The 23644-nt window shown below is 38.4% G+C and overlaps 1 protein-coding gene across 1 annotated transcript; it reads right to left on the bottom strand.

The window, feature by feature from the left end:
• Positions 1-7531: 7531 nt before the first annotated feature.
• vimr2 (vimentin-related 2) lies at positions 7532-23463 on the bottom strand (the record flags this gene model as incomplete). The annotated part of the gene is made up of 10 exons (XM_079390402.1): positions 7532-8360; positions 11486-11610; positions 11679-11789; positions 16151-16285; positions 18271-18408; positions 18954-19049; positions 21155-21274; positions 21439-21597; positions 21883-22024; positions 23363-23463. The coding sequence occupies 10 exons, from the start codon at positions 23461-23463 to the stop codon at positions 8318-8320; spliced, it is 1170 nt and encodes a 389-aa protein (XP_079246528.1). The 3' UTR covers positions 7532-8317.
• Between the last annotated feature and the right edge of the window lie 181 nt (positions 23464-23644).

The following is a 23644-nucleotide window of genomic DNA, read 5'->3' as shown; positions in this document are numbered from 1 at the left end:
TGTGTGAACAAATCTGACCACTACAGGTCACTACTGCTATCTACAAGACAATAAATACATATTTATTCTATATAATTAAATAGGCCTTAAAAAGGAAGTCTGAAAACAATATCAGCATGAATCATTATTTTGTGATGAATTTGCACTGATAAGGGAAAACACAAACTATTGTGCCTGGCCTTCAAATGGTAAAAAGAAAAAAAAAAAAGATACGAAAGAAAAAGGATTCATAATATTAAAGAATATGAAAATGTTCGAAAGTTTGGAATTGAAGAGAGGATTCTGTAATATTTATTTTAAAAGTCTTTTTGCTCACAAAGTCTGAATTTATTTCAATCCAGCAAAATGTAATTATTACAAAGTAAAACTGTCATTGCAATTTAAACATTTTAAACAAGTGAAGCAAAGCTGATTTTTTTTAGCCCAGTTCCTTCAGAAATCATTCTAACATACTGATTTGATGATCAAGAAACATTTCTTACTATTACGAATGTTAAAAGCAATTGTGACCCTTCATATTTTTATGGAAACCAGGATTTAAGATAAATATTTTGTAACATTTCTGTCTCTTTTGAACGGTAGTGTAGACACTCTTTCAGTGAAAACAGTGCTGTTTTCCATTATTAAAGCTAGTTTGAGGCATATAATTAGAATCCAGCTTTCTTTGGATAAGAGTCTTGGCTAAGCTATAAGTAAACAGCAAAAAAGGTTAACATCACATTAAACAGGTAAACAGTTTAATGTGATGTTCAGCCAGGATCCTCAGAAAGCAAGTGAATCTTCAAACCACTTCCACATGTTTGAGAGTGCTGCAATTATTTTATGATAATAAACAGTTGGCATCTGATCCAGCACTGATAGATAGGCAGCTGAGATTATAAAAGCATGATCACACATGATTACCACTGCGGTTGTTGCCATGACTACAGTTTGGCAGAGTGATGAAGTGACCCCAGATCCTCTGGCTACAGGCCGGAGCCCCGAACATGAACCATCAGAGCCACTTAGACAGTCAAGACATCTCTGACAAACAAACAAGTCAATCGTAAGTACCCAGACAACATCTGCTGCAAAACAATTTGCTGCTTTGCCTGGCTGGAGATTTTCGACATTAAATGTGCCCCATTTGACACAGTCCATTTCTTCTAGTCAACACGATAAACCGTAACATGAGTGCAACTGCATCACAGCGATTCTAAACTCGTAAAAGTGGTCAACAATCTGCTAAACACACACTAAACAGACACACTGTACAAAACTGAGGCAAAAACATCAACAAATAGTTGTGTATGAAAACACTTGAGGGCTTGTTTATGCCCGTTATATTGGGACAGTGTTATAAACTCAATGTAGCGACGCTATAAACTTACCCACATGTTTCAGTAGCTCTGTTATTTTAATAACTGCGTATTTTTAACAATAACGAGGTGCTTTATGTAACCGGTCCTAAACGGTTCTTTCCCTCTGTGACGTAAGTTCGATTCATAGTGAATCGGTTCATCCAAAATCGGCCCACGCTCATATAGCGTTGGATTCTTAGGGAAAGTCGGTTTTATTCTAATGAATCGATTCTTCTAAATAATCTTACCGAGTATGTACTGTAGTGTTGAAAAGTCTAATTTATTTAAGTAAGATTCAGTCTATCGGTTCAGTCAGAACATGAATGAATAAATACATAAAAAGGATTCACCACATCGAGTCCCTGTGTCATAATTCGATTCGGTTAACATTATGCAATTTACGGTGTTTGTTGGACTTAGGCCTAATATAATGTACCTGTTTGACACTATTACCCTAAAAATTCAAATTCATTAAATTAAATTAAAAATACAAAAATTCAGCTCTTTAATTGATATCATTAGCCAGTTAATGTCTGGCTGTTCACACCAAGGACTACTGTAATAACTGTAATAAAGTATTAATAATCATTTCAAACCTGTGAGAATAAAGAAGTTCATAGCCTGTGGAGCCTATTTTCTCTTTTAAACAGGAAATTATATCACTGTATAATGTCCTACAAGCACCTAGACAGCCTGACTCTGCATATCTTAACTGTATATGGAGTCCCTAACTGCCAGAACTGGTCCCTAGTGGACTTCAGAAGTAGCGCTTTTGCATGCTACTTCCACATTTACACTGCTGGAGAAAGTGTGTGATGTTTGTATAGTTGCCATGACGAGAGATGTCCTTTAGAGAGAGACTGAGGAGGTGTTTAATGATCTTCACCACCCTCAGGTTTAGACAACCATTATAGCATCAGTCTCGAACATACACAAGTGCTTCTCTCTTCTCTGCAGGATAACCGATGATAATTGGCTGAGGACCAAAGAGGGATTTTTTTCACCTACAATACCACCCAGAAGCCTAATACCATCCTGATGATTACTACTGGAGCTGTTGACAAAGAGATGATGTTCTCATGCATATGAAATAACTTGGTCTATACATTTCAGACCGGTTGCATTATTTAGGTTACCTTTCTTTATTTGCTGTCTCTTGAGAGACACGCATTCTTAAACCCGGATATCAGATTCATGAGAAAACCAAACACAGCATGCAAAGAAAACAAGCGCTCTTGGGAGACATCCATATGCGTAAACAAATTATATTCATCCTACATGGAAATGAAACAATGAGCTTCTATTGCTTGGAATTCAACTTTCATCATAATGCCCATCAATCATTACATACTCTCATATTCAAGTCATACTGCACTACTCAAGTGTATTTAACAAGGTTAATGTCTTTGGCTTACAGTAAAACATATGGGAAGTGTTTGTGCAGTTTAAAAACGGCAATTAACGTTGTTTATGTCACTATTCCACCTGCAAGTAATTCCCATAAAGCATGAATCAACTCTGCTTCTTTAACAATGGCAAAATAATATCTCTTTGCAAATGCTCATATGCAAACAATTAAATGCATTCAAAAGTGCTTCAATTTGTATTAAAAGGGTTCGGCGAGTTACTTTGCGAAGCATGCACCTAAGCTATGCCATTTCATGAAGGCTCTGAACGCATTTAGCTTTTGCTCCAGCAGCCCCGCAGCACATTTGTCTTCATCTGAGGCAGCTGCTGAGCTGTGTCTGGTGGACAGCTCCTATTCGTTCGGTTTGATGATTAAATAGATTTTGATTTGGCATGCTGCTGTGTAAACTTCCTGTGTGGCTAACCCTCGGGTCTGGCCTCGCCTCTGGGCCCCCCAAGAGTCCCGAGCGCCATTGCTGTTACCATCCGTCCAAATTACCAGAGTTCAAAAATGCCTGTTTAACCCCCTCATTTCTGGGTGTTCCTCCAGGTCGTTCTCCTGTTTTTCGCACCAGCCGGATTCCAGAGACTTTGTGAATATTAAACAGCACAGACTGAGGGAATGGCTCCCAAATGGGCAGCAGATGTTGTGCGAAGGCGAGGTGAGATTGTTTTGTCTCCAAATGGAGTTTGGATATTGCTAGTTGACAACACTTCACAGCACGTAACCACTAAAGATCGGCGACCACAGTTTCCACCAAAACATAACGGTTACAGATGACTTTGACCTCATCAAACCCTTTTATCGAATATTTACAAACCATATGGCTATTGCATAAACCTCAGAGGTTGAGGGTAAGTATCTTTTCATCTGTTGGTAATCACTATAAGCTCTATATGTTGTTAAAGTTCCTTAGGAATATTATCCTGCAGCTTTACTCTGATAAAAGGGGATATAATGCCTACCATAATCTCTTTAGTATACAAGATGTGTCCTATGTCTGGTAACATTATCTACTAAGAGTAGAGGGGTGCCAACTCATGCCAGCTTCAGCTGCCAAACTGAATACTAACACTTGAGTCAGTACAAACTACAACTGCCTTCTGGTTACCTGCTCGACATGTCAGCTCTGAGAGGAACCAGACCAGTATATGGAGTAAGTAATGAGTAATGAATGAGTAACTAGTGGAAAATCATTTCCAGTCTGTTTAAGATCCAGCAGCAGTTGGACCTTCAGGCTAATGCTGTATCAAACTCAGCGAGACGAAAGAAAGGAAATGGCTGAAAAGGATGAAGCAGCATGCAAACCCATATTTAGGGATTTATACAACTCATATCCTGCTTTTCACTCCATACTAATAATTCCTGTGATGATGAAAACAGATGCTACAAGAAACAGTTTATTTTAACATAACACAGAATGAGAATGTTTTATGTACACTGTATATGCATTTACTTTCATCATAGGACAAGGGATTGATGAGACTGGCTAGAACTGCATATGAAGCTAAAAGGATGACAACATTTTTAAGTATGACACAAAGCAGAGCATTATGGGTAAACATGCCTATGTGATACTATATACTAAGCCTTGCTTATTGTGGCGTTAAGGCCGTTCACTAAGGACGGAAGACCACATCATAGCTATAATGATAACGACAAAGAGGAACAATACTGTTGGAATCATTTTCAGAATTTTTTTTCCAGTCAATCAATCAGAATCCAGAGCTTGACCATTTAAAGGGATAGTTCACCCAAAAATGAAATTGCAGGAATTGTTAACCACAGAATTTTCATTTTTGGGTGAACTATCCCTTTAAAGATGTCATGACTGCAGCTTGTGCTTATAATACATAGAATATTATCATCAGTTTGTGCAGCCACACTAGTATAGTTATCAATCAGGACTTTACTGACAAAAAGATGGTTGTGAAAGAATGAAACTACTGATAATTTACACATGAAAACCTGCCAAAGTCAGGTTCTAAATCTATCCTGTGATGGTGATGCATTAGCTACATGAAAGCAGCACCTTGACAAAGTCACTGAGTGGAAAATAATTAACCTACGACATCCCAGTTAAATTCAAATGTTACAATAACTAAGAAAATATACAGTACACAGACTGTCATACCAAGGTTACTTCATGGATGATGAAATTCTTTGTCAAACGTGAACCGAAAAATATTTCACACCTATGCAGAATGAACATGAAAAAATAAAGACAACCTTGAGCTAGAATGTTGTTTGGTGTTCTCGGTGTTAGGATGTAGGCAGCTCCATCATCCTAGTAGAGATGATAAAAGAGTGACGCCTTCTTTCTTCGGCTGGCAACATCTTGCCGATTTCCTGCAGCTGAGAGCGGCCTCTGTAATTTATTATTTGTTCGGTTCTTATTATGGAAATACTTTCTCAATTGACTCTCACTTTTGTATATTTTCACAGTCATTATTTTCTTTCTTTACTCTCTCCCCCCTCCCTCTCTTTGTTTATTTGCTATAATAACATGCTTTGTCTCGTTTCTGGGCACAGCATACGTGAACCTTAAAAATTAGTTTTCTCTTTCAAAGGGACTTGGTTTATTTGTTCAGTCGGTCAGGTTGGGATAAAATGTCTAAGAGTGTCCATCAAGAGGTGATCGCTGGATTGAATCATACGTGCTGCTCTCCTGTGAACATTACTTTGAATTCCTAATCCAATTTTTCAAGAATGAAACCGCATGTTCTGTTTGGCTCAAATATCATAAGGTATTGCCAATGACTACTTTATACATAGTTGGATGTCCATTTTTCATGTGAACTTTCCCTGTACCATGTGTGGAAAGCTGCTTGTTTAGCAAATGACATTATTTGACTCTTTGGGTAAATCCCACAAAACCTTTGGTCTCATTTCACACCAAAATCAAAAGAAAGACATTCATTTTAGTACCATTAGGATTTGTTTTTCATTATGACATTTTGTTATACATCGTCTAAAACTTGATATAAAAATCAAATGTCTATTAAACTATACTAAATATTATGTAAATAAAAATATATTATTAAAATGTAAAATTATATGTAAAATAGTTTAAATATTTAATATTATATATAAATACATTCATCTATCTCTAATTAAATATGTATATATTATCACTGTAGTATGTCTGTAAAAATGCCATATTACTATGATATTGTATTTGCATTAATGAGAATAATGGCTTCATTTGTGCAAAATATAATTCCTTATTTTTAATTTATTTTTTGTTATCTGACATGGGTGCGACTAACCCCATCATTCTCACTCTAAGCCTTCTTATTAATGCCAGTGTATTCATGCATGCTTGCACAAAGGCTGGACCTGTGGGTAGCAATAACACTGTCCAACCAAACTCAGGTGTGTAAACTTTGATAAGCGTTAGTATTAGTGAAGATTAAGAGCTGGCGTTTAATCTTTGTTATTCATAGATGTCTCTCCATCTATCTCTGCCTCCATTTTCACTTCTCATCAGGATTAAAAGGCCAGGGGTGTCACTGACCGCTGACCCAAACCTCAGCTTTCATGACTGACCCCTAATGCCAAGTTGTCAAGGTCTAAAAGCTAAAAGGAAGACCGGCCTCTGACCTCTCAATGTCACTGCTGGTCTACAAGGGGTTAATAGCCCCTCAAACGTCCCATAAGGGTCCACTGGGGGGGGGGTCAAAACGAGGGCTCAAACTCCCATACCAATACATCATGTCCAACCCTGCCATCATCAGCAAAATCATCCAGTTCTTGTTTTAATGAGTTGTTTTTGTTCTAATCAGTTGTTTTCAGTCTTGACACATTTTTCAAATAGAGAAAATTGAAATTACGAAATTGTAAATGACTCACAAACCATCCCTACGAAATTAACAATGTAGCGCAAATTGATTTAAAAATGCATTACCCGTGTTTAAGAAATGTGTTAACTGATCAAATTTAATTTGAGGTACATCAGCACGCAGTAAACAAATTAGCAAGAAATGAGAACACAATATTCATCACATTAGAGACAGAAAAAAAGCTGGAAAAAAGATGCAAAACAGAAAGACAGACAATAAGCATGGAGTAAAAAAAAAATGACCTACCAAATATTCCCACATGGCCTTTTGCTCCCCCCTGCTGATGTCAGATCCTCCCCTCCCCTCTTCCATTGTCAAACCTCAGGAAAGGGCAGAAGCAAACCAAAATCCCCACAGGCCAGCGGACCAGGCCCAGGGTCCCTTGTGAAGTATCATCACAAGCACCCAGAAGGCTTTGGGCTGGGTGAGTGGGGGGGTTCAGGGTGATCTGGTGCCCTTAGGCAACAAGAATGACTAAGTACCTCAGCAGTGAAAAAAAGGGCCCAAAGACAGAGCGACTTCCTCTCCTGCTGCCCATGTTTCATATCCACCGAATTAAAGGAGTCAGTTTGGCTGCACAGGTCAGTTCAGCAGGCCTTACGGATGGGCTTCAGTTCAACAGGAATTCACAGGTCCTGGATAATCTTATCTAATCCATTATTAGCTGCATTTTTCATCTTAAATGCACAGATAACAAGCCTCTGATGGGGTTAATAGCGCAGGGCGCTTACAAGTGAGTGTCAGTATGAAGATTGAAGGGCTCGCTGGGTAAAACTCCACAGTGCTCCATTTCAAGACTTCAAAAGGTGGTGAAATAATATGGCACTTGACTGACAGAAGGACGATTGTGGTCTCTTTCAAGTCCATGTCGGCACATAACACTCTCATAAAAGTGAAATGTACTGAACTTAGAGTTTAGAAATATGAGGAAAAAGACTGATTGATTTCAAAGGCAAATATTTATTTAAATGTTGTAAGTTGTAGCATCGAAGAGTCAGTATTTTCAAATTAAAACGAGCTGCAGTTGATAAGAGACAGGCTATATGTCCAATAAGTCAAAGAATTTTACATTGAAGACAATTCTTTTCTAACTAAGTGTCTGTCAGTAAGTTTATATCCAACTTCTTTTTGCATAATTTTGGGTAGTCGAGCTACATTTTCTTTTCTGTCCATGTATACATGACACAATATGTAACTGAATATTTGAAGGACTGGATACACTGGTAGCGTGGATATAAGGTTGATGAAATCGAGCAACAATTTCATTACATAAGTCTCATAAATCCGAACTACAAAACCGGGCCGGTGCAATTTCAGTCAGACTAAAGCAGTCAAAAAAAAAAAAAAAAAAAAAAAAAGACAAGACAAATGATCCCCCCCAATGTATGTGTCTCAGTGACAGGGTCTATGAAACTACAAATAGAAGATTACAGTGCTGAAAATCCCCCATCACTCTCAACACACTCCCACCGCTGCACAGATTCAGTGTTTCTTGAAGACCCGAGGTTACCTGCCACTGACCCGTTATCAATGAGCTTGCACGAACTCCCTGTGGTTCATCTGTCAGTGAAGGTTTACATCTGCTCAGAAGGTTAAGTGTGTCTGACAGCTGTTTTCTTTACTTTACTGATTTGTGAGACTTGCTGTTAAGGGTTGAATTGTATGTGGTTTTAGTGTTTCTTTGTGTCTGCTTCAGTCCAGAGGAGAGCATCACCTCTTCTTGCATCTTACAGGCAGCTCAGTCTCTCCTCCTCTTCTTCAACCAAACCCCTGCAGGAAAAAAAAAAAAAAAACTCAATCTGCTTTTATTTGACACAAAGGTTAGCCCGAGGCATCGGATACTGAACACCCTAGAAAGAGAAATTATAAATCTAAATTTCATCTGCACTAGTGAAGAGTTAGGGCAACTATAACAACCCCAATCTCGTTCTCACAGGGTTCAATGTAGCACAAAACAAAGGATAATCTTAAGCAACAATCCTTAAGCGACACCAGATGCTTGGATAAATGGTGTAGAGTCTATGTCATTTTAAACTAATAATGATGCTGAATGTGGCATCAGAGATACACGTCGACAACTGGCATCTGGCAAAAACTACATTTGGGAGTTTTCACAAGCCAAATGGCAATGGAGATGGCAGCACAGTGCCATTAGGGGTTTGTGGAGCAGACAGCTCTCTAAAATCTGCAAGAACATACAAGCCAAGCCTTCATCTCTTATTCATCAAGGATGAGAAAGCAGCAGTAATATGAAACTAGTATACTGAGAAAAATTTGTATATCTTATTGCAAAGGCCAGAAGGCATCAGCAGCCTGGCCTTTCGACTAATACAAAACCGTCTTTTTCTGTCCATTTTAACGAGCTATTGTTTGTAAACTGGTCACTTCCTTAACCTCTAGGGGCAGGAAGCTCTATTTTAGGGCATTTCAAAGGATTAAGGTTATGTGGTGGATGCGTCATGCCACATACATCAGTGGAGACGGGGAGTATTCCCAATCCGGTGATGCCATGAAAAAAAAAAAAAACCGTTAAGGAAAGCAGGAAATTACTTAATGTTTCTGCAACTGTAAGGGGATGCGCTTCCTGTGACCCATGTTGGCCTCAGGAATGAGGGCATTATTCTTAGGTATGTCTTCATCATGCACGGTGTCACTCATTTACCCTGCAGTGCAATGACATAATTCAACACACATATATTCTTTAAATTATAAAAACAATTTTTTTAAAGAGAGATTTTTATTTTTGATATTTTATTTATATTTTGTTTTTATTAATCTATTTATTTTGTCTTTGCTCTATTATTTTCATAATAAACCATATTAATCAAACTATACATTATTATATTCTATAAAGTATATATAGATTGTATCAATTTATTCTGCTGTGATGAGGAAATTCTAAAAAAAAAAAAAGTTAAAGCAGACTTACTTTTTATAAGGAAACTGGAAGTAGTACTTTCCTCTGTGTGTGTGGGGGGGGGGGGGGGGGGGGGGGGGCTATAACATATGATATTTTGATTTGTCGGTTTTACAGTCTACTGGGTAAAAAGTCTGATCACTTGTAACTGTAATAGCTACAGTGGGAAAAAAAATAATTTGATCCCCTGCTGATTTTGTACGTTTGCCCACTGACTAAGAAATTATTTTCTATCATTTTAATGGTAGGTTTATTTGAACAGTGAGAGAAAAACGCATTTCAAAAAAGTGATTTGCATTTTAATGAGTCAAATAAGTATTTGATCCCCTATCATTCAGCAAGATTTCTGCCTCCCAGGTGTCTTTTATACAGGTAAGGAGCTGAGATTAGGAGCCCTCTCTTAAAGGGAGTGCTCCTAATCTCAGTTTGTTACCTGTATAAAAGACAACCTGTCCACAGAAGCAATCAATCAATCAGATTCCAAACTCTCCACCGTGGCCAAGACCAAAGAGCTGTCCAAGGATGTCAGGGACAAGATTCTAGACCTACACAAGGCTGGAATGGGCTACAAGACTATCGCCAAGCAGCTTGGTGAGAAGATGACAACAGTTGGTGCGATTATTTACAAATGGAAGAAACGCAAAATAACCGTCAATTTCCCTCGGTCTGGGGCTCAATGTAAGATCTCACCTCGTAGAGTTTCAATGAATATGAGAACGGTGAGGAATCAGCCCAGAACTACACGGGAGGATCTTGTCAGTGATCTCAAGGCAGCTGGGACCATAGTCACCAAGAAACAATTGGTAACACACTACGCCGTGAAGGACTGAAATCCTGCAAGGTCCCCCTGCTCAAGAAAGCACATGTACAGGCCCGTCTGAAGTTTGCCAATGATTCAGAGGAGAACTGGGTGAAAGCGTTGTGGTCAGATGAGACCAAAATCGAGCTTTTTGGCATCAACTCAACTCGCCGTGTTTGGAGGAGGAGGAATGCTGCTTATGACCCCAAGAACACCATCCCCACCGTCAAACATGGAGGTGGAAACATTATGCTTTAGGGGTGTTTTTCTGCTAAAGGGACAGGACAACTGCACAACATCAAAGGGATGATGGACGGGGCCATGTACTATCAGGGCCAGGGCATTGAAGCCAGCAAGGGCATTGAAAATGGGTCGTGGATGGGTATTCCAGCATGACAATGACCCAAAACACACGGCCAAGGCAACAAAGGAGTGGATCAAGAAGAAGCACATTAAGGTCCTGGAGTGGCCTAGCCAGTCTCCAGACCTTCATCCAATAGAAAATCTGTGGAGGGAGCTGAAGGTTCTCGTTGCCAAATGTCAGCCTCGAAACCTTAATAACTTGGAGAGGATCTGCAAAGAAAAGTAGGACAAAATCCCTCCTGGGATGTGTGCAAACCTGGTGGCCAACTTGATTTACACAACCGTTCAAAGGTTTAGGGTCAGTATTTTATTTTTATTTTAAATATTAATATTTTTAAAAAGTTAGAATAAAGACATTGTCATGCAAAGGTTCCATTTCAAATAAATGCTGCTCTTTAAACTTTTGTATTCATCAAAGAATCCTGAAAAAAAATATCATGGTTTCCACAAAAATATTAGGCAGCACATTGTTTTCAACAATATAATACAATTCTTGATCACCAAATCAGCATATTAGAATGATTTCAGAAAGACACTGAAGACTGGAGTAATAACTGCAAAAAATGTAGCTTTGCGTTACAGGAATAAATGACATTTTAAAATGCATTAAGATAGAAAACTATTTTCTCTTTTTACCATATTATTGATCAAATAAAAAGCAGCTTTGATGAGCATGAGACTTTTTACCAAAATATTAAAAAATTTCACTGACCCCAAATTTTTGAATGTTAGTGTATCATGTTGATGTATGAGCAATAATAATAGCAATGCTTGCCTTTACACAGCAGCAGTAATGACTCTCATAACATGCATTACCTGTAAGCAGCAATCTCTATGTCTAGATTCATCTTCTGATTCAGCAGTTCTTCATAATCCCCACTCTGATCCTTCATCTGGAACTGAAGATCAGCCCCCTCCTCCTCCAGCTGACAAATGTAATTCTGAACATAGACAGCACAATGGTGAGATACTGAGAACTGCTGCAGTAGAATATGAACAGTGAGTGTACCTCCAGTTTCTCTATTTCCTCCAGGTATTTGGCTTTCCTGGCTTCTATTTCAGCCTCCAACTCATCTCCACGCTTCTCCAGCTCTGCCACCTCTTTCTGCAGCTCTGCAATCTACAATCACACATATACAGCACCAGTAAATGTTTGGACACACCTGACTGAATGTATGTGTGTGTGATCTAAATACTTAAAATTATAAACTGATGCATGCATTTTTATTTATTAAAAATGTATAAAATAAATAATGGATGAGATAGTTGGCTACACCAGAGCTAACAAGCATCCAGCATATATTGGGAGCTCCGTCAACACTCTATAAAAAGCACCCCATGAAGTTGGCCAGAGTGTACAGAGCTATAATCTAGACAAAGGGTGGATAATATAAAGCTAAAATACAAGAAAGTTATATTTGTTTAACTTTTTATCATCAATTTGTTATCTTTTGTGTAATTTCATAGTTTTAAATGACTTTACAATGAGGGAAATGGTAAATAATTCAACAAAAAATGAATGCAAGTGTCAAAACAAAGACTTTTGCTGTGCATAAACATAAACTGATGCAGATCCACAATGTATGACAACACACAGCTGAGCTTAACATAACATTTTGTTGTAATTAATGGTTCTTTTTGTCTTAAACTAGCAATTGTGGGAACATGTCTGAAAACAGTTGACGTTTCATGTTGCATATTCACCCATCAACAAACACAATGCAGAGAAATGTCAGCCACACCTCTGTGCACGAGCTGCCCTGCTGTGAGTAATTACTGTAATCAGGTAAGTTAAACAGTCAGCTGTCAGAGATGGATGGAGATTGCACGCTCTTGTCTCTCTTTCAGGTAGATCATGGGAGGCTCCGAGCTCTGTTATTAACAAGCTGATGATACGTCAACCGATGAAAATGGTTGTTACTCTGGTCTGGGTCTCGAATGAGAGTAAGGCGGTCTGGCCCTTCTCCCCCCCCCACTAGAGAAAATTAGCCATGTCTCTGCTATAATGTACAGCTAAACAAGACCTGATTTCACCACCAACAGTTTGTTTAGGCAAACTGTCTCAGAGAGCAACAAGATCACTAGTATCCATCTTTAATGGCAGGAGAGATAGGGCGACAAGTATATTAGGGATGTGTCCGAAACCAAAGACATCTGCCCGCTGACCAGTCAGAAAAAAATCATCTTGATTTATTAATTTACTTCAAACTACATTAAACATGTCATTTAAATATTTAATGATTTGAATTCTGCTCTGATTAATATTTTTTTAAATTAGAATTTATTATGATAATTTTCTGGGGCATGGAATAAAAAAAGAAAAATCCTGATATTAAAGCCTCATTACAAATGTGCCAAGGTCAATACATCTCTTAAAATATCAGTTAATTTGACACCAAGCCAAGGTTAGCTCAGGTTTTAAAATGTCATGTGGTCCAACCCTCCAAAAAACTACTATTTATGAATTAATAATATTTGTAAAAGGTTCAAATAAAATAAAGCATTTTTACTTTTTAAAAAATACACTGAAAACATTTTTGAAAATAATGATTACGATGTGTACATTCACTTCAAGGTGTATGGAAAATGTGTTAATGCGTTTTAATTTTTACTTGCTTTATTTTTTTAAATATATATTTTATTAAGAACATTTTTTCAAATCCATATAAAACTAATACATACAGAGCACATTTCTAAGAAATTAGCACATGTTTTAAATGAGTATTTTAAAAGATATTTGCCTTTTCTTTATCCTGGACACTCTTAATTCTCACTGACCCTTCAAAGAAGCTTCTAAGACAACACGCATGAATTCAAATGAGTTTCATAAATACTGAATATTTCTTGACAATACATATTTCCCAGCAGAAATGGGATCATCGGCTGCAGAAGTCATTATTCTTTGAATAATTATTAGAAGTCATCTATACTGCTTTCAAAAACTGACCAGTTGAAGGGAATTTAGTAGACAGGATGTTATATAAACACTGGATTCAGACATGCCTCCAAGGTAGGAAGGCATCCTGCAAAGGTTTCTGACACAAGCTAAGAAACACAACAGATAGGAGAGAAATGAAGAGAGAAAATACATAGAGAATGTAGTATGAGAGCAGGAAGCAAGACTGTCCATCACTGATCAGAGAACAGGATCCTGTGTTATGAGAGTGAGCAGTGTGCTTGAAGACGGCCGGTTTATTTTAAGAGAGGGGCAACGACCACAACCACAATAATTAGAACCAAATCGCCCTGTTTGTTATCTCAAATGTAAAGGTGTCAGTTGCGGCTGACCAACGATTTTCTTGCTCTTCAAAATGTAAACTGAAGCAGCGAATGGCTCCTAATCATTTCAAACATGAATCCTGAATGATTTCCCTTTTGTCACTTTTTCTTCCCTGCCTCTTTTTTTTCAACCTAAAGTTTCGCTTCCTGTCAGTGAGGGAGGCTGACAGGTTAGATTTTATTACTACGGCTCAGTGCGATTTGCTGTCTCCCGAGGCACTGCAGGAATGCGTGAAGTTTATGAAGTTTATGATTGGGGGAGAGAGTGCGTCGGCAGACTGTGAAATGTATTGTTCATAATGGAAGACAGTGAGCGAGATAAACACTGTTAGAGACGATACACTCATCACAAGCTCCTGGTCCTGTCTCTCAGAATAAACTCTCCGGGCAGCAGGAGTTCTCTTACTTTATTCCTCAGCTGTCAGTCTGACTGAGGATGCTGCATTGAGAAACACCATCCCCCACAAAAACTCCTCAGCTTTTGCCCGCTCTCCTAAACGCTGATTTTCAGCATTAGGGCTAACACAGGAACTCACGTCTGATGCAGAGCTGTTGAAGTGGTGGGTGTTCAGGTCAATCATTTGAGTTAAGCTGTGGCCATGTACACACCACACAGGTTTGAGAGTCACAACCGCATTTGAATGTAGGGCCAAATCCCTTAAATTATTGTTCTGTGACCACAGAGATTACAAGAGCACAAAACAGCAAGACAAATATGCACAACTACCTCTATCCCTCAAAGGCTCGTTTTTGTTTGCATAATAACAGACTCACTAGGGAGTCTGTCTCCTAAAATTAAACATTTAAGAGCTAAATTACTTTATTTTACAGAATAGTTAAAATGGTTCGTCAGCAGCATTTGGTTACCTTTCAGTGCAACTCAAACCTGACTGATCCTGACTGTTTTTGTGACACATAAATGTTTCTGCTTTGTACAAATATTTCTGCCTTTTTGTATAAAATATATAAATTATAAAAAAATATTTTATATTTAATCATTATTTCTTCAAAAACAGTGACATTTCAGCCTACTTGTCTGATGAAGACAGTGTAAAGTTGGCAGAAACACCATAGTTTTAAAAAGAAAGAGTGAAATTTGTGTTTGAAAGTTGCACTTTTTCTAGAGGTGAAATATCACTTACTCAATGGCACTTTTAGCATATTTAATTTATAACAACAAAACTATTTTTGTTGTATTTTTTATTTATTTATTGTAATTAAAATATTTTTCATTACAATAAATAGTTCACAGTCCGCTTAGAATCATGAATAATAATAACAGCTCAGTAACTGTTCTGGGGTGCATTTCCCAAAAGCATCGTAAGCTTAAAAGGAACACGCCACTATTTTTGAAAATAGGCTCATTTTCCAACTCCCAAAGAGTTAAACAGTTGAGTTTTACCGTTTTCGAATCCATTCAGCCGATCTCCGGGTCTGGGGGTAGCACTTTTAGCGCAGCTTAGCATAGATCATTGAATCTGATTAGACCGTTAGCATCAGTTTAAATATTTTTCCTATTTAAAACTTGACTCTTCAGCATGCGCAATGATATTACGCAGCACCTGAAAATAGTCCCCAGTTAAAATGATATGGAAAACATATACATATATACATATATATATATATATATATATATATATATATATATATATATATATATATATATATATATATACTCTCATTCCGTAATATCCTTGCGCCTGCTGCACCTATGGTACAGCAGCAAAGTTCCTTGATTATTATGCCGGAACTCATGGGGAGTTGGAAAATGAGCCTATTTTCAAAATTAGTGGCGTGTTCCTTTAAGTACATCATAGACCCATTGAAACCAATGGAGCTACGGTCAACTTAGGCTTACGATGCTTTTGGGAAACACAGCCCTGATGGATTCACTAAGTGAGTCTAATTCAATCTGCTAACTCACACGCAAGTTGAATACCATTCTGCACTGGTTCATAAGAATCATTTGTTCATAAATCAGAAGGTGTTCATTATTTGATGGAGGAAACCGTGGTGTGCAGTCTAATGAGACAATATCTGCCTAAACTAAAACTAAGTTTTGTAGATTGCCACCAAAGATGACTAAAATTTAAATTATTGTCCAAGAGTTTAGTTTTTTGTCTGGAGCCCTGGAGAGTCTTTTGATGGTTCAGAGCTGTGTCACTGAAGCAGAAGTGTGTCGTTGAAGGTAAACTCACTCACCAAGTTCTTGAGGACATTCATGTCAGTCTCTTTGGAAACGTCCTTCACTTTCCCTCCAGTCAACTTAGCCAGCTGCTGCTCCTCCTCCTTTTCTGCGGCATCAATGGCAGCAGCGCTCGAGGCTCTGAACTCAAACTGAAAAGCAGGAAAGGTTAACACAGCTTTAAGTTTTTTCCATCTCTGAAGAAGAGTTGCCATCCATTAAAGTTCTGCAGACTGCAGTGAAGATGAATCACTGATTATTCCCAGAAGAAAGACGAGCAAATGAAGGCCCATCAGGTGAGCAGGTGCAACCAGTCAAAAATCAGCCTCCAATTACTGTTCCCCCCAAATCCCAATCAATATCAATTGTGAGCGAAACAATTGGACCTTGTGCGGAGCTAATGAAACAAAGCACTAGTTTTTGGTTCTGAGACCACCTGAGAGAGAGAGAGAGAGAGAGCAATGAATAGAAAAGCAGAGCAAATGAAAACAGAGAAGGGTGGTAAAGGATGTGCCTGTGCATGCACGAGCTGGTTTTTTGTATGTACAACTTTTGGCACAAGAGCAGGAGTTGTTCTTGGCCTGCTTATCTCACACCCACACAAACACACACTAGAAGTCTCTAATAGCCTATAGAGGCTCTCCAGTGTCTTCTTGTAGAAGTGCTCTCTTCTCCTCTCCAGACTCATTCTGCACAGAAGCCTGGGAAGGGCTCCAGAGCTCTGATTGCTACTGTGACCCTGGTCGAGAGCAGCCACTCTTGGGGCAAATGGGGTTAAAGGGCACTGGTGCTGTAGGATGACCTTTAGAGAGCCCTCACTGCTCAAACGACACAGATGGGACAATGGTGCTCTGTGCTAGATGTGGACAGAGTTCTCTGTCAAACAAAACTGTCCCCTGAAGTAAAGTATGAAAGAGGAAGGAAAAACAAGCATACCAGACACACTGAGATGTGTTAAGAGGTTAGTTCACCCAAAAGGATGATTCTGTCATCATTTGCAAGGCATATGGGGCTTTTTAATCCTTCTAGATATTTTTGCAGTGCTTGATAGTGTCCATCCCCATTCACTTTCGTAATATGAAAAAGAGCAGCATGAGCATTATGCTAAACTTCTCCTTTTCTGTGCAACGGAATAAAGCACTTTTTTGGTGAACCAATCCTTTAAAAGGAATGTTTCAAGTTTATAAAAACTCAACTAACAGAATGTGAAAATGTTGATTACCACAAAAAAATAATTATTAAATAACTGACAGAATAAAACAAAATAATAGTCTCACTGCAAAACTTAAGTACAATATAAATATATATTATACAGCTCAAATAATATATTTTTAAACTAATTACTTAATTTAAGTGCTTTAAAAACAATAACACATTTAGGCCTGGTTTTGTTTACTTGTAACTGCCTTACTCTAAGTATTTATATGCCTCTTTGAAAGAAGTCAAGGCAGCATTTATTTGATCAAAAGTAAAAAAAATTACAGGACAAAATTGTTAAACATTTTTACATCTTTAAATAAGTGTTTTCTATTTTAAAATGTAATTTGTTGTGATGGCAACTCCAGCCAGTAGCCCCTCACTGCAGAACAAAGATCCAGGGGGCGGGGTTGGAGATGGTAGGTTTAGGGGTGGGGATGGGTGGGTTTAGGGATCAGGGGGTGGAGACGGGTAGGTTTAGGTATATGTAAGGTGGGAGTTGTTGGATCTAGATCCAACCACAGCCCCTGGATCTTATGTTCTGCAGTGAGGACCATCTCACTCCAGCAGCCATTACTCCAGTATTCAGTCCACATGATCTTTCATAAATCTTTCTAATAATGCTGATTTGGTGTCTAAGAAACCTTTCATATTATTATCATTGAAAACAGCTGTGCTTCTTAATATTTTTGTGGAAACCATGACACTTTTTTTTTCATGATTCTTTGATGAATTAAACGTTCAAAGGAACAGCATTCATTTATTAACATTCTCACGGTCTTTACTGTCACTTTTAATTAATAAAGTGCATCCTTGCTGAATAAATTTAGAGCAGTGTAAAAAAAAACAGCAGTGTATTTGCTAGAAAAGCTGTCAATTTAACTTGTCCTCACAGTGTCAATAGTCATTGACAGAGTCTATGGCTCTGTGTGTAATTCACCTTGAGGCTCTCAACTAATGTGCCATAATACTCCTTGATGTCCATGATGGCTGGAGTGATATCAAAGGAGGGGAACTGCAGGGATCCAGTAGAAGAACCTTCATCCGGAGTCCTGGGCTCACACAATTTCTCCAGCCTCTGTGGACAAAACAACATTATGACTTTCGGTTACTCCTCAGGTAATAATATCTGCCCGTGCGAGAAAGGGCAGCCGTTCATTAATCTGAGCCTGATGAAGTGTTCATGAAAAGGAGATTGAGTCCAAGTCTCAGCTTGTTCTCCTCAACCTGAATAATGAGAGAGCAGCAGATGTATCAAGATAATAATAGCAGTTAATAAAACAAGAAGAACTTCTGTTTTCATTTCATACGCCTGAACTGTGAGTTATGCCGCACGTCCCAGAGGGAGGTCAACGGATATTTCTCTGTTTCCAGCACTTGAGTACCCACAGACTCCCCATATACTATATTCTTTCATTCTATGTTTTGAGGGACCATGTTTCCTGTCAGTCTCCATTCCGCAAAACCTGTTCCCCTTAGAATCAGAGGAGACACTTTAAATGGCGAAACCCCCAGAAGACCATTCCAAGAATTCAGAGGTCTAAGGTAAAGTTGCCTTTCCTGATCACAACTAAGAGGTAACAAGAAGAAGTGTTATTGACGCAATATTCTGCATGGCCTTACCGTTTCGTGCTGCCTCTCCATGGCGGCCAGCTGCTCCTCATAGATGGCCACTTGCTCTCGAAGGGCCAGGCAGTCAGTGGTAATTGCATCCACCTCCTGAGCGGGGCGACAGAAATAAAGGTCAATTCAAACACCAAGCACTTACCCTCAACATCTTCTATCGTGAGCATCATCAGTGCCACCAGGTTTTGCCCCAGCAAAGACTGCAATGCAGGAAAGAAGAGATCCACATACACAGCCCGACAGTCAACGTTCAGACAAAGCTGCGCTTTATTCGGCTCATCTGGGTATCTTAAGTGCCTGATTAATTGGCGATGAATTCAATTACTCAGAATGAAAGCATTTGCATGTGAATGCTGCAGTGTGACGGTGGGTCTGGGCGGCAGAGGAAGCGCATTGCACACACACGCTTCCCTGGAGCCCAGAATTGGCACAGTGGCCGCTGTTCCCGTTATCTCAGCGTGAACACAAGCCCAGTACTGGAGAGAGTCTAGACAGCGTTTCGATGCCGATTTGCTTCCTCTAGTCCACATCGCCGAAGGGCTGAACTTCACTATGGTGGACGCATTCCAGCTAGATGCTTAAAATTATGCTTTCTCGTGCCATTTTCTTTTTATTTACTCTCTATCATCGCTTCTTTAAAATGCCAGTTAACACCAGAGTAGTGAATTCAAACTAATGAAGATACAAAAAATGCACGTTAATGTCCCTAAAGTACATTATTTATACAGCTGCAACCCCACTTCTACAGTATATTATCCTCTTCGGTTCTCTTCCCGTTTTATTCTTTCCCTCCAACCCTCCTTTCTCCTCTCAGCCCAGCCGGAGAGCTAAGCCCTGCTCTGTTGCATCTAGGAGATATGAGAGGCTGAATGAGTGAATTATTAGGCATGGTGAAAGCTTTCCCACATCTGCTCTTTTACTGGAGATGTGCTCTGACATCTGTGGGGTGACGGAGTGGTTTCTACAGAAAGAAGCTCGGGTTTCAGAGTGGCCGCTGGCCGGGAGTCAGCAGGGCCTGTAATCAGGACTCTCCAGAGCGGATCTGGGAGCAGCAGCTGTGCTGTGCCACTCCAGGGACTTTCACACACTTCCACTGGAGTCAGAACGCCTCACCCCACCCACAACACAGGCTAACATTGCCATCTAGTGGTGGGGAAAGTGTAGAACTTTGCAAAAATATCACAAAAAATTCATTTAAAATCCTGTATCCTGGCATATTAATGCATAGATTTGAATCTGGTGGGAAGGTGTGGCATAGTGAATAAGGTTACCGCAAGAAGTGTTACTGCCCTGCAAGAAGTGCATTTTTCTATATTAAGTTGCTTTGGATAAAAAAATAAAAAGGTTAAATGTCGTCTCGTTCAAAATTGCAAAGTGGCATCCAAAAGGTATTTGGACACTTAAGCCACACTGCCACACTCAGTGTATGAATTTGATTGCATCGGATAATAAATATCAAATCAGGCATATGACATTTACTTTAAAATCAATTAATTATACATAATTAAGATTAAATGTATGTGGGCATTTTGATTGAATGTGTTGTTATTGTTAACTTAAACCAAGACCATTTTAAACCATTTTTGGTAACTGAACTAAAATAAAATAAAATATTAAATAAAAAGCTTAAAGTAAAAAAAAAAAAATAAGATCAAAAATAATAAATAAAGTACTCAAATGACAAAAAATTAGATAAAATAAGGTAAAGGTAAACAGAAATAAAAGACAAACAGACAACAAACAGACAAAAGCTCTACAAAATAACAAACTTAAACTAAAATTAAAATGCTAATAATGATAGTAATAATAATAATAGTAAATAAAAATAAAACCGTACTGGATATGTTATGTTTGTCAAACTTAGTTAATGTGTCCATTGAGTCAAATATACCAGTAATATACTATATACAGCAATGTGATTTATTCTGTGTGAAATGGGAAACTGACACATCCACTAAAAATGATCTTGGAGCTTGGTCTAAAAATAAATAAATAGCAAAAATAACAAGAAAAGTGAAAGTAAAAATGTTAGTTCTGAGAAAAGCCTATGTATCATTTCTTCAAACAGTTGGTTTGATATTATAATGTATCAAAAGCAGTGAAATTCAACTTTAAATGTGGCGAAAGTGTCCAAATACTTTTTGGGGCCTGTATATACACCACATATCAAATAACATCTGCAGTATTCATGGCATTACCACAGAAACATCTTCTCGCTCTTGCTGGATGAGTCTCTTGTGCTCAACCACCTGATCGCATTTCATCTGCAGACGCCGCAGCTCACCCTTCAGCTCCTCCGTGTTGCATAAAATCTCCTCCTAAGGGAAATGACAGGACAGCAGCAATGAAAGAACCAATAAAATAGATCAAGTGTTAAAGAAACTATGACATTTGAGGAGAAAACACACGACTTATCAATTTAATTTCATCAAGTGAGGCATAAATATTCAGCACCACCCAGGCCGGAGTTTCTGAGAGGTACCTTCTCTTTCCGTAGCCTCTCTATCACAGCCTCCAGACTGAAGTCCACAGGTCCGCTGATGCTGACGGTGGTGGTGGAAATCTGCTCTGACCCCAGCCTTTCCTCCAGTTCAATAATCTCAGCCTCCAGAGATTCATTCTCCTCTTCTAGACACCGAACCTACAATAGTCACAAAAGTAGAGGACATGTAACGTATAAGAGCAATTTGAGAGCTGTTGTATCATATTCTACCACACAGTAGAGGACACTGTGACTGCAGCATCTTCATGGCCTTAATATGATTTTCCTCACACCCTCAGGCAAATGACTGACCCCATTAAACATCATGGAAATATGATATTAGGGCCACACACAGGGAACCCATTAGATTCAGCATGAGCACAGTAGGTTGTTACCCCGCAGAACCTTGGGTGTGTATGATATGAAAATTTTCATATGGCTCACCACGTCGATAAAGCCGGCCAGACGATCGTTGAGGGCAGCAATGACAGAGCGTTCATAGACAAATCGAGCCACACCCTCCTTGTTTAGGGCACGAGCTGCAGTAAAATCCAACTCGGGACATTCACGCACTGAAGCTCCACCCCTGTCAAACACACTGAAAGCTTTCCGATGTCTGCAATGGCCTGTTTATTTTTTATGCAAGCATAAGCAAACAATACTGAAGAAAAAGAGGAAATACTGAAGCACAAAAGACCTTAACTAATAACATGTTTATGTAGTTTATTTAGAATTCAAAGTAAGAATAAAGAGGGAAGTTACTGTCTACATTATTCAGTTTAGGATTTTGGATGGATGTGCATTCCTGATTGCCCAAAAAAAAAAAAAGTAGAAGAAACGATGATTTTCCTCCTGTAGTTTTATAAGATAACCTTTTTTCAAGAGCCATTTGTTTCATGATCTAATTATTCTGGTACAATCAGTAGGTAAATATCATATCCAAAGAAGTAAATCTCGAACATGTTTTTTTTATTTATTCCTATATAGTTTACAATACATACTGTATACACTACCATTCAAATGTTTAGAGTACTAGTTTTTGAAGAATTGTGGAACAGTGAAGACTGTAGCAATGACTGCTGAAAGTTCAGTTTTGCCATCACAGAAATAAGTTACAATTTACAATATTAAAATAGAAAACAGTAACTTTACATTGTAATATTTTACAATATTGCAGTTTTTTTATTATGAAATAAATACAGCATTGGTGAATGTAAGAGACTTTTTTTTAAAACCTAAAAAAAAAAAAACTATTAACCCATAACTTTTCCGTATGTGACCCTGGACCACAAAACCAGCCATAAGTTGCACGGGTGTATTTGCAGCAATAGCCAAAATACATTGTATGGCTCAAAATTATACATTTTTCTTTCATGCCAACATCATTAGGATATTAAGTAACGAGCATGTTCCATGAAGATATTTTGTCAATTTCCTACCGCAAATATCAAATCTTAATTTTTGATTAGTAATATGCATTGTTAAGAACTTAATTTGGACAACTTTTAAGGCGATTTTCTCAATATTTAGATTTTTTGCACCCTCAGATTCCAGATTTTCAAATAGTTGTATCCAAATATTGTCCTATCCTAAAAAAAACATACATCAATGGAAAGCTTATTTACTCAGTATCATGTATAAATCAATAAAAAAAATTGCCCCTTATGACTGGTTTTGTGGCCCAGGGTCACATATAATAACAACAACAACTTCTACTCTTAGTTTGAAGTGTGAACCATAAATTAATTCTCTGAGAATCATAGCAAAACATTTTGAATGAAGATGAAATCCTGCTCTAACTGTGAGTTTATATGTAGAAATCCTCTGAAATGCCAAAATAGCTATTCTATGCTGATTGCTATATGCTCATAATCTAGGGTTTAAAACATCACATGTGTAAGCTTTCAGATCTATAAGTACTGACCTGGCAGTGAAGCGGGCCTGGACTCCACAGCGTCCTGCAGCCTGGCTCCACCGCTCCTCCTCAAACAGCTTACGGTAGGAAGACACTCTCAGCAGGGCCATGACAGCAGCAGGAAAGCAAGAAAAGATGACAACCACACAAACCGGGGGTCTTTATAGATGCCAGTGCTGAGAATGTCACAAGCACTTGTGAGATCTCTCACTGAACACAAGGTGGACTAACTAGAGGAACATCGTCAGAACATAAGCCTTTCACATGGAGCAGAGACAATTTAGAGATTGG

Source organism: Barbus barbus, assembly GCF_936440315.1.
Source record: "Barbus barbus genome assembly, chromosome: 33".
NCBI lineage: Eukaryota > Metazoa > Chordata > Actinopteri > Cypriniformes > Cyprinidae > Barbus > Barbus barbus.
The sequence above is the reverse complement of the archived record's forward strand: the minus strand, read 5'-3'. Positions and strand labels throughout refer to the sequence as shown.